Raw genomic sequence first — 13,089 nt, forward strand, 5'->3', positions numbered from 1 at the left:
TCATACACTGCTCCACACACCTGTCCAGTTGCACACCTGTGCAATCACACCTGTTCAATCCTCACACACACGGCATCATCTCATCTAACTACTCCCCTCTGAAACTTGCGCTTCCCAGTCGTCCCTTTAAACTATTGCGCTCCCTCGTCATTATAATCCACACTAATCTACCTGCGTCCCCACTGCAGGTATCATTGTCACTAACTAACCTTAACGTCACCTAATGTCATCTTCTAGGGCCCTACACACCATATCCTAACCCACCCGGGCTAGTTTTCACTGCCATACACCCCATAATCTATTGCGCATCTGCCCCCCTTTTGTGAGGGATGACAGAGTTGCCATCCCACCACATCGGGCATCTCCCACTACCAATTTTGCACATCAAATTTCAAAAAATCAAAAATTTGCCAATCACTACCCATCATCTGCCAATCATTACTGCCAATCCTTTGCCAATCATCAAATTTTGTTTTTTTTCTAATTTTGGGTCCAAAACACTAACCTCATCACACAGTCTACTCACTAATGCCTCTCGGTGCGCCAATTTACTTCTAAGGCTCGGCTGCGTACAGCCAAGCCATGAATGCGGGTTGTTCTGTGCCAGCGGCTGGATGCGTCCCGCATTCGGGGCAGGGACGGGGGCTTACCCGGCCCGAGACCCCACGCACCATCTCGGCACGGAGCCATCCCATGGCCCGATCTCGACCTGCCGGAATGCCTCAACAAAAAGTGGTCGCCATGACGACCCTTCCTATCGGGCTGCCCGCTCCGCCTAGTGGAGCCCGGACGCGGCGGTTCCAAGCGAGGCACAGCGTGGATCGCGTACGGCGGTTCTTTCGAAACCGCCGTGGTTCGGATCCCCGCTGGTCCTCGCGGCACGCGAAGCTGCCCGACGCGCACCGAGGGCCCGATTCGGCTATAAGTCGCCCTAACCGCTAACCCGGTTACCGTCGATGCTTCACCTGCATGCTTAAACGCATACGCTACCCCTTTCTTCCTCATACATCCAGCCGTTCCCATGCTCCTCGTCGTACCTTCTCTAACACACCCAGGTACACTCATTCCACTCCCAGCCTTGGTCACACACCTGACCACCGAACACTTTGGCACACATTCATTGGTCGCACACCTCACCAACACACCTCTTCGCGCCCCCTCCTCGGTCACCTCCTCTGTGACAATCACAGGTGTGCCCTCACTCGCACACCCAACTACGTGCCTCACGACCAATTCCAGCGTGCATTCCCACACACGCTCTACCATTCCAGGTGTGCTTCCTTTCTCACCTGTCACAACCAACTCATGCTCCGTGTCACTCTTACTACTCTCACCTCCACTCTTGACAGCGCACTCACCCTTACTCCCGACAGCGCACTCTTTCCTCATGCACCTGTCCGTTACACACCTTTCTCGCACACACTCTTGCGCACACTCTCCCGTCACATCCTCTGTAACACTCACCACAGGCGTGCATTCTTCCTTACTTTTGACAGCGCACTCTTTCCCCATGCACCCGTCCGTTACACACCTTTCTCGCGCACACTCTCCCGTTACACCCTCTGTAAAACTCACCACAGGTGTACACTCTTCCTTACTTTTGACAGCGCACTCTTTCCTCATGCACCCGTCCGTTACACACCTCTCTCGCGCACACTCTTGCGCACACTCTCCCGTCACACCCTCTGTAACACTCACCACAGGCGTGCATTCTTCCTTGCCTTTGACAGCGCACTCTTTCCCCATGCACCTGTCCGTCACACACCTCTCTCGCGCACACTCTCCCGTCACACCCTCTGTAACACTTACCACACCGCGCTTCCATGTGCTCCCTCGCACACGCGCTACGACCGACTCACTCTCGCCAGCACCCTCACTCCTTGGCACGCACTTTTTCCTCACACACCCCAGAGTCGGACTTTCTCGCACACCTCCTTTTTCGCACACCAGACCTGTCGCACACTTCACCAACGGCCTCTCACGAACACCCGGGTCCATCTCGACCCCCAAGCTCATTAAATCACCTGGCGCATCATACGCACGACCATATTGGTCACCACTTACACCGGGTCCTCTTCCTCTTCGCTTCTCCTCCATCACCTGCGAATCCCTCATCCGGTTAATGAGCACATCATCACGATCCGAACACAGACTTTGGACCAATTCTTTTATCTCCTCTTTTATCTCTTTCTTATCCCCTCTCCGTCGCTTCTTAATTTCGCTCACCCCTTCTTCCACTTCTTCTAATTTCTGCTTCACCTCTTTTATTCCCCGGTACGTCTCCTCAAGTTCGTCCTCTAAGGCTACCTTGACCGTTTCCATGTGCGTCCTCACCTGCCGGTCCTTCGTCTCCATTACCTCTGTCACCTCGTCTAACCTCGTTGTCAGTCCCTCACGTACCATCTGACATTGCTTCTGTGTCGCTATTAAGTCATTTTTTATGTCGTTTTGTGTCGCTCTTAACCCTCCTAGTACCGCAGTGTTCCTTTGAACCTGCTCCGTTACTTCTTTTTGTCCCTCCGTCAGCTGTTCCACCTCCTGCGTCAGGTCCTCGATGCCCCCTTGCAATTTTACAGTCCCCTTTCTCACCTCCTTCTCCATGTGCTCCTTACAGTGCCTCACCTCCTCGCGCACTCCTCCGACCTCCTCACTCACCCCTCTTCTGATCTCTTCTCCCATCACTTGCATCTCCTGCCCAGATGCCACCCTCATCTGCTCCATTTCCTCCCTGTGAGCATCCAGTTTAGTTTCTACCCCCATTCTGACCCCCTCTATCTGCTGCCCCATTTGTTTAACTTCCCTTTCCGCTTGGTCCCTCATGTCCCTCAATTTGCCTTCCATACTGTTTTCTAACCCCTCTAACCCCTTTTGCATCCCTTCCATTTGATTCTCTTGAGCGGCCATTCTGTTTTCTACCCCCATTAACCCCTCCTGTATTTCCCCTAATCTATTGTCTAATCCCTCTATTCTACTCCCTAACCCTCCGATCTGGGCCCCCATCCTTTGTTCTAACCGTTGGCTATTGGCCCCCATGTCCTCCCTCAATTTCTCGCTATTGGACCCCATGTCCTCCCTCAATTTCTCGCTATTGGACCCCATTACCCCCATTTGGCCCTCCAATCGCTCACCCTGAGCATCCATCCGGTTCCCCATTACCCCCAATTGCTCACTCTGCAGTTTGAGGGACGCCTGCATTTGCACCATAAATTGCTCCATGAGGGCCTGCATTTGGGCCATCCCTCCCACTTGTGCAGCGGGTGCGGCCGCCGTAGCTATGTGCGAGGCGCCATTTTGCGCGCCCGCAACCTCGTGCGCGAGGCCGCCATTTTGCGACCCTGCCATCCTCACTGCTTCGCTCTCCTCATGTCCCTCAATTTGGTCCTGGATCGACCCTGCCTCACTCTCCTCTACCGGAACCCAGCCGTCTTGATCTGCCATAGCGCGACTTTCAAAATTCGGGTTTTTATTTTTGTAAAACAATCAAATTTCGCCGTTATAATTTCGAGCGCGTGAAACGCGCTCCGGGTCCAATCCCACTTCCCGACACCAATTGTTACGGACACGACTTAGATGTTGCTTGACCGAGCGGAATGGCCGCCGTGTTCGCACAAGTTACCCGATTACACTCGAACGTTGGCCGAATCGCGCTATGCTAAATCAATGAAGGAAAAGGACACAACGGCTGAGATTAAGGCAACGACACAAGGGGTACAGTTCTCAAGACCTCCGGAGGAGGATATAATATTGGTTATGCAGAACGGTTAGATTACACGACAAGAGGTAAAGCACAGCAAGATGGACACTTAGACACAGTCTTATCTTAGCCCCGACAGACCACAGACAAACGGGACAAGACTGACTCACACAGGGATTGATGGCAAGGAAGGGCAGGCAGTCGATAGCTCAAGGTGCACCTTGGCTCAGGGGCAGAATCGACCCGGTCTGGTCCAGAGAGGCGGGGAGGTATTTCTCAGCGCTAGGAGGTGGCGTCCTTTCTTCTCCAAGCTGAGGCGCATCTGACGTCACCTCCCTCTTCCTGCGCATGTCCAGCGGGGAGTGACACGCCCTCGGCTCGTTAGCTCCCCCCCAGATGGAATCGGTCCGCCGCTTCCATTGGGTGCGGGGGGTTACCGGGCTCCGCCCTTGACGAGGAGCTGACAGTGAGCCCCTGCGTGGTAACCCCGTCGGAGCACATGTTCAATGGCGGCTAACCAAGCCGGAGTGAGGACGCACACTCCCCGCGCCGCCGCCGCTGTTGTTGTTGTGGTTGTAGTTCCATGAGGAAGAGCTGCGGGGAGGTATTGGGAGGTCCTAAACTTTCTAACGGTGCCATACAATCACATTCTGGTGCAACAAAGTCAGAATTAATGGAAACGAGTCCTTAACTGACATAGACTAAGAATAACTAGCAAGATGTCCTATAGTTGTCTACGTGAGATGCGGTGAACCTGGGTGCGACATTTAATGGGGGAAATAGGGGAAGGTCGGTTCTACAGAGTGTTGTTTACAGAAAATGGGACTAGGGAATGGGGGATTGGGGATAGTTGGAAAGTATTGGGGAAATAGGGGAATATTTACAAGCGGATATGGATGGAGGCCAAATCCCATATCCGCAACATTGCACCCTTCTCTACCTCGGGGCGTCCCGACCCGATAAATTTTTACCTACGTTAGTGTGGCACTCAGATGTAGTTCCCTCTACTATTAACTCAACCCTGAGTGCGACAGTTTTACAGATGTTCACAAATGAGTAAATATGTCCCCCTGCGACGTTGCACCCTTCTCCTCACAGAAACACACCCACAGGATAACCGAATCGCGGAAAGAATCCTCAAACTAAACATACAGCCGGTAGGGAGCATTATTTACACAAGACTGCACTGATATTTACACTACGATCCAGGACCTGTTTTTGGAGGAACACATGCAGATGTTATGCATAGAGAGAGCACGCATGCCAGCATCGATACACCAACCCACGAGTGCTCTGTGGCCTTACGGCCTTTAATAATGTGCAGAGCACCCCATCCAAGCACCAAAAGCACCACCCTTATTCATACAGTCAGCACCATCCGGTGCACCAATAAAGTGTTCAATAGTCACCGGTGGTGTCGCAGCCGGCCGATGTTCTGCCGCTGGTCTTGCCTTGGAGCCCACTTGGTGTTCTGGCTTCTTTCAAGAATAAAGAAAGGCGCCAACCGCGTCCATTTCTGAATTGTGGCCGTCAGGGGGGCCAACTATAAGTGGTTCACCTGTATGGCATAGGTGCCACGTTGACCCATAGGTCCATCAACGGGTGGTGCTTGCCCGCAAGAGAACTGCGGTCCATGGTGGGCGGCCACAAAAATTGCGGTCCATATGGTGTATCGATCCAGGCAGCAAGCAGCGAAAGTACAGGCCCACAACTGCGGAGCCAGCACCTCTCTCTCCTCTCTCTCTGCCCCAAAGCCAGATCCTCGGAGGTGGGAGACAAAAGAAGAAGACAAGTGAGTAAGGTGGTAAGGGCGCAAAAGTGCACGCAACACAAGGTGATGCACACTGGGGGCACATGGGAACCAGGTGAGACAGGTACGTTCCTACCGTACGCCCCCCGCCCCCACCAGGTAACCTACATTGCCCCTCCCTTACCCCTTACTGTATCCACAAAACACAACACTACCCATAAACATCTACTTTACACATCAACAAACGTCCCTACTGTCTTCCCCGTTCCTCCCATAAACCAAATTCGTCTTCTCTCCCTCCTAACCAATCAAATTTGCCATTTCCAACTCTCATCACAATTTGCCATCTCCAACTCAACATCAAAATTTGCCATCACCAATTCATCATCAGTCCCTCCTAAGGAGGGAGAGATGGAATCACCCCAATGTCTCATCCACGTCGTGATGCGTCTCACCACTCCAACCAGCAATTCTCATTTCCTGCAACACAGAACAAAGGAACACAGGTGTGGAGTCATCATCATCACCACAGGTAAGTGGCTGCGTATGGTGCGACAGGTTCATCAATCCTAACTATTTCCTAAATGACTTTAACAACTTTACATTACCCGGGGTCTTTCCCTGCCAATCCATTGGCCAACTTACACTATGGGTTCTAAAAACCAATTCCCATTAACCAAACTGTGGTGCTTCTCAATTTGGGGTCTCACTCCCCCGATTCATCTCCCGGTGCCTTCGCACAATTTCTGGGCTGTGACGTGTAGCTCTCCCAGCAGGTCTACCCACCTGCACACCTCCACCACTGTAGTTGCCACCCGAGCTTACCTGCTCCTCACCCTAACCTAACTAACTGGGGAAGGCCCTCTCCTGGCTCTGTCACCCCACTGGTGCCCTCTGGCACTGGGCTACCCGGGTCCGTCCTCCGGATCCTCGGGCCCCATCCACAACAACTACTACCGGCTCCCAGAGCCCACCTGCGGCCTCACCTGGCCGACATCCTCACAGTGGTGGAGCGCCCAACCAACTACACACACTAACAGGCTACACGCCCAGCCATTTCCACAACACTAATGCACCCATCCACAATACCATTCTGCAACCGCACCACAAATGCCAATATCCAACCACAATTTACCTATACCCTCTACCTAACACTTACACTACCCGCCCCGGGTACTCGTGAAAGGGGTCCACTCTTCCCCCATCCACACCTTCGCACCATGCACACCACTCCGTACCACTTACTCCATGTATTCCACCCACCTGTACTTGCACACCTGTGCTCTCACACCTGGTGCCACCTGCACCCTTCTCTCCCCAAGCGCATTCGCGCTGATCCACAACACTCACTACTCATACACTGCTCCACACACCTGTCCAGTTGCACACCTGTGCAATCACACCTGTTCAATCCTCACACACACGGCATCATCTCATCTAACTACTCCCCTCTGAAACTTGCGCTTCCCAGTCGTCCCTTTAAACTATTGCGCTCCCTCGTCATTATAATCCACACTAATCTACCTGCGTCCCCACTGCAGGTATCATTGTCACTAACTAACCTTAACGTCACCTAATGTCATCTTCTAGGGCCCTACACACCATATCCTAACCCACCCGGGCTAGTTTTCACTGCCATACACCCCATAATCTATTGCGCATCTGCCCCCCTTTTGTGAGGGATGACAGAGTTGCCATCCCACCACATCGGGCATCTCCCACTACCAATTTTGCACATCAAATTTCAAAAAATCAAAAATTTGCCAATCACTACCCATCATCTGCCAATCATTACTGCCAATCCTTTGCCAATCATCAAATTTTGTTTTTTTTCTAATTTTGGGTCCAAAACACTAACCTCATCACACAGTCTACTCACTAATGCCTCTCGGTGCGCCAATTTACTTCTAAGGCTCGGCTGCGTACAGCCAAGCCATGAATGCGGGTTGTTCTGTGCCAGCGGCTGGATGCGTCCCGCATTCGGGGCAGGGACGGGGGCTTACCCGGCCCGAGACCCCACGCACCATCTCGGCACGGAGCCATCCCATGGCCCGATCTCGACCTGCCGGAATGCCTCAACAAAAAGTGGTCGCCATGACGACCCTTCCTATCGGGCTGCCCGCTCCGCCTAGTGGAGCCCGGACGCGGCGGTTCCAAGCGAGGCACAGCGTGGATCGCGTACGGCGGTTCTTTCGAAACCGCCGTGGTTCGGATCCCCGCTGGTCCTCGCGGCACGCGAAGCTGCCCGACGCGCACCGAGGGCCCGATTCGGCTATAAGTCGCCCTAACCGCTAACCCGGTTACCGTCGATGCTTCACCTGCATGCTTAAACGCATACGCTACCCCTTTCTTCCTCATACATCCAGCCGTTCCCATGCTCCTCGTCGTACCTTCTCTAACACACCCAGGTACACTCATTCCACTCCCAGCCTTGGTCACACACCTGACCACCGAACACTTTGGCACACATTCATTGGTCGCACACCTCACCAACACACCTCTTCGCGCCCCCTCCTCGGTCACCTCCTCTGTGACAATCACAGGTGTGCCCTCACTCGCACACCCAACTACGTGCCTCACGACCAATTCCAGCGTGCATTCCCACACACGCTCTACCATTCCAGGTGTGCTTCCTTTCTCACCTGTCACAACCAACTCATGCTCCGTGTCACTCTTACTACTCTCACCTCCACTCTTGACAGCGCACTCACCCTTACTCCCGACAGCGCACTCTTTCCTCATGCACCTGTCCGTTACACACCTTTCTCGCACACACTCTTGCGCACACTCTCCCGTCACATCCTCTGTAACACTCACCACAGGCGTGCATTCTTCCTTACTTTTGACAGCGCACTCTTTCCCCATGCACCCGTCCGTTACACACCTTTCTCGCGCACACTCTCCCGTTACACCCTCTGTAAAACTCACCACAGGTGTACACTCTTCCTTACTTTTGACAGCGCACTCTTTCCTCATGCACCCGTCCGTTACACACCTCTCTCGCGCACACTCTTGCGCACACTCTCCCGTCACACCCTCTGTAACACTCACCACAGGCGTGCATTCTTCCTTGCCTTTGACAGCGCACTCTTTCCCCATGCACCTGTCCGTCACACACCTCTCTCGCGCACACTCTCCCGTCACACCCTCTGTAACACTTACCACACCGCGCTTCCATGTGCTCCCTCGCACACGCGCTACGACCGACTCACTCTCGCCAGCACCCTCACTCCTTGGCACGCACTTTTTCCTCACACACCCCAGAGTCGGACTTTCTCGCACACCTCCTTTTTCGCACACCAGACCTGTCGCACACTTCACCAACGGCCTCTCACGAACACCCGGGTCCATCTCGACCCCCAAGCTCATTAAATCACCTGGCGCATCATACGCACGACCATATTGGTCACCACTTACACCGGGTCCTCTTCCTCTTCGCTTCTCCTCCATCACCTGCGAATCCCTCATCCGGTTAATGAGCACATCATCACGATCCGAACACAGACTTTGGACCAATTCTTTTATCTCCTCTTTTATCTCTTTCTTATCCCCTCTCCGTCGCTTCTTAATTTCGCTCACCCCTTCTTCCACTTCTTCTAATTTCTGCTTCACCTCTTTTATTCCCCGGTACGTCTCCTCAAGTTCGTCCTCTAAGGCTACCTTGACCGTTTCCATGTGCGTCCTCACCTGCCGGTCCTTCGTCTCCATTACCTCTGTCACCTCGTCTAACCTCGTTGTCAGTCCCTCACGTACCATCTGACATTGCTTCTGTGTCGCTATTAAGTCATTTTTTATGTCGTTTTGTGTCGCTCTTAACCCTCCTAGTACCGCAGTGTTCCTTTGAACCTGCTCCGTTACTTCTTTTTGTCCCTCCGTCAGCTGTTCCACCTCCTGCGTCAGGTCCTCGATGCCCCCTTGCAATTTTACAGTCCCCTTTCTCACCTCCTTCTCCATGTGCTCCTTACAGTGCCTCACCTCCTCGCGCACTCCTCCGACCTCCTCACTCACCCCTCTTCTGATCTCTTCTCCCATCACTTGCATCTCCTGCCCAGATGCCACCCTCATCTGCTCCATTTCCTCCCTGTGAGCATCCAGTTTAGTTTCTACCCCCATTCTGACCCCCTCTATCTGCTGCCCCATTTGTTTAACTTCCCTTTCCGCTTGGTCCCTCATGTCCCTCAATTTGCCTTCCATACTGTTTTCTAACCCCTCTAACCCCTTTTGCATCCCTTCCATTTGATTCTCTTGAGCGGCCATTCTGTTTTCTACCCCCATTAACCCCTCCTGTATTTCCCCTAATCTATTGTCTAATCCCTCTATTCTACTCCCTAACCCTCCGATCTGGGCCCCCATCCTTTGTTCTAACCGTTGGCTATTGGCCCCCATGTCCTCCCTCAATTTCTCGCTATTGGACCCCATGTCCTCCCTCAATTTCTCGCTATTGGACCCCATTACCCCCATTTGGCCCTCCAATCGCTCACCCTGAGCATCCATCCGGTTCCCCATTACCCCCAATTGCTCACTCTGCAGTTTGAGGGACGCCTGCATTTGCACCATAAATTGCTCCATGAGGGCCTGCATTTGGGCCATCCCTCCCACTTGTGCAGCGGGTGCGGCCGCCGTAGCTATGTGCGAGGCGCCATTTTGCGCGCCCGCAACCTCGTGCGCGAGGCCGCCATTTTGCGACCCTGCCATCCTCACTGCTTCGCTCTCCTCATGTCCCTCAATTTGGTCCTGGATCGACCCTGCCTCACTCTCCTCTACCGGAACCCAGCCGTCTTGATCTGCCATAGCGCGACTTTCAAAATTCGGGTTTTTATTTTTGTAAAACAATCAAATTTCGCCGTTATAATTTCGAGCGCGTGAAACGCGCTCCGGGTCCAATCCCACTTCCCGACACCAATTGTTACGGACACGACTTAGATGTTGCTTGACCGAGCGGAATGGCCGCCGTGTTCGCACAAGTTACCCGATTACACTCGAACGTTGGCCGAATCGCGCTATGCTAAATCAATGAAGGAAAAGGACACAACGGCTGAGATTAAGGCAACGACACAAGGGGTACAGTTCTCAAGACCTCCGGAGGAGGATATAATATTGGTTATGCAGAACGGTTAGATTACACGACAAGAGGTAAAGCACAGCAAGATGGACACTTAGACACAGTCTTATCTTAGCCCCGACAGACCACAGACAAACGGGACAAGACTGACTCACACAGGGATTGATGGCAAGGAAGGGCAGGCAGTCGATAGCTCAAGGTGCACCTTGGCTCAGGGGCAGAATCGACCCGGTCCGGTCCAGAGAGGCGGGGAGGTATTTCTCAGCGCTAGGAGGTGGCGTCCTTTCTTCTCCAAGCTGAGGCGCATCTGACGTCACCTCCCTCTTCCTGCGCATGTCCAGCGGGGAGTGACACGCCCTCGGCTCGTTAGCTCCGCCCCAGATGGAATTGGTCCGCCGCTTCCATTGGGTGCGGGGGGTTACCGGGCTCCGCCCTTGACGAGGAGCTGACAGTGAGCCCCTGCGTGGTAACCCCGTCGGAGCACATGTTCAATGGCGGCTAACCAAGCCGGAGTGAGGACGCACACTCCCCGCGCCGCCGCCGCTGTTGTAGTTGTTGTGGTTGTAGTTCCATGAGGAAGAGCTGCGGGGAGGTATTGGGAGGTCCTAAACTTTCTAACGGTGCCATACAATCACATTCTGGTGCAACGAAGAGTCAGAATTAATGGAAACGAGTCCTTAACTGACATAGACTAAGAATAACTAGCAAGATGTCCTATAGTTGTCTACGTGAGATGCGGTGAACCTGGGTGCGACATTTAATGGGGGAAATAGGGGAAGGTCGGTTCTACAGAGTGTTGTTTACAGAAAATGGGACTAGGGAATGGGGGATTGGGGATAGTTGGGAAGTATTGGGGAAATAGGGGAATACTTACAAGCGGATATGGATGGAGGCCAAATCCCATATCCGCAACAATATATATATATATATATATATATATATATATATATATATATATATATATATATATATATATATATATATATATATATGTATATATATATATATATGTATGTATATATATATATATATATATGTATATATATATATATATATATATATATATATATATATATATATATATATTGATTCTGACAAACTAACGACTTCAGCCATTTATCAGAATTTACCATTTCCCCACTACTACCAATTTGTATTCTGAAGAAAAGCACATGGCTCCCGATACTTTAATTGCAATTCTATAAATGCTCATGATAGAATTTATACCAAGAATTCCATTCACCCATTTCCTTTCTTTGTCTGTCCAACACTAACAGTAGTCTCATGTGGCCTGCCTCGCTCACCAGAGCATGGTGGCATTCAAGCGCTGGACTACTCCCTCGGTGGGCGCGTCTCCTACACCTGCAACACGGGGTTTCACATGAAATCGGGAGAGACGGCCAGCGCAGTGTGCCAGCCGGATGGCCAATGGAGCAACGGCAACAAGCCACCCATCTGCATGGGTGGGTGGCCTGCGAATGAGCCTGAGATAAAGCAATGGCCATGAAACCTCTCTTTTTTTCACTTTTTAGTATTTCCTTCCTGAGGTGAGCATTTGGGGCCGAACCATGGTCATTGCTTTTGTTGCTCAGGCTAAGGTCCACTAGAATTTTAGTGGTGGAAATACAAGGCAAAAAAACAAGGTGCTTGGAAAATGGGATTTTGAGCTAAGAGCAGGGCAAAGGTTGGAGTTGATCAAATTAGGCAGATCGGAGTATTGTGTTCCACGCTCTCTATTTCCTCATTTATTTGAACCACAGATCCAGCAGTTTATTTAAGTGTTTCTTCTGACCTTTTAGCCTGTCTCTCGGCCTGTTGGAAGCTATCAACGCCCTGTCTATTAACGACTGACATATTGAGAAAGACCTGATTTCATGTACACACCTGGAGCTCAACACACTATCTTTATACTCCTGAGTTTTAGAAGCCCAAAATATAAGTAAGAGGGGAGCGCAGCAATGCCATGAATGTAAACTGTCAGTATGCATTCTAATTTACACATGTCACACAAGTTCCTGCATTTGTCATACTAGGGCATGCCCGTACTATATCTATATCTAAAATTATATCCCCCCCCTCTATTTACATGAAATGGTTTGGTCCAAAGCGAACGGCTTGCGAGTGGTGACAATCCCCCCCCCTCTATTTACATGCAATGGTTTGGTCCAAAGCGAACGGCTTCCGGAGTTTGGTAAAGAAATCGCCATCGCGTGCACAAACGCGCAGGAAAGCGAATGAATCGCAAATTCGTTTTTATTAGTTGTAAAACATAGTTTAACGCCAACATAGTTTGCAAACGTGAAATAAATGAATACGCTCTCAAATGTGCCATCCGAGGCAGAGTGTGCCCGCCACGTTCGGCACACGCGATAGTTCGCTGCTCTCTGATTGGTTGAATCGTTTTTTGGACATAGCTCGGTAAGTAATTGTCCGATTAATATGAAAACTTGAAAAGGCACATCCTCGGGTCCCCAGCAATATACCTGGCAAGTTAAAAGTATATCGGACCCGTGGTTGTCGAGAAACAGCGGTCACAGACAAACGTACAGACAGAGATTACTGGAATTATAGATAGATATCATT

At 51.6% G+C, this 13,089-nt stretch overlaps 1 protein-coding gene across 1 annotated transcript in view; it reads left to right on the plus strand.

The window, feature by feature from the left end:
- CSMD3 (CUB and Sushi multiple domains 3) overlaps positions 1-13,089 on the plus strand; it is a 1,283,181-nt gene that overhangs the window by 1,090,619 nt on the left and 179,473 nt on the right. The window contains 1 exon segment of the mRNA XM_068130918.2: positions 11,784-11,969. Coding sequence (XP_067987019.2) covers positions 11,784-11,969 — 186 coding nt within the window.

The sequence above is a fragment of the Myxine glutinosa genome, chromosome 11 (genome assembly GCF_964187855.1).
Source record: "Myxine glutinosa chromosome 11, kmMyxGlut1.1, whole genome shotgun sequence".
Taxonomy (NCBI): Eukaryota; Metazoa; Chordata; class Myxini; order Myxiniformes; family Myxinidae; genus Myxine; species Myxine glutinosa.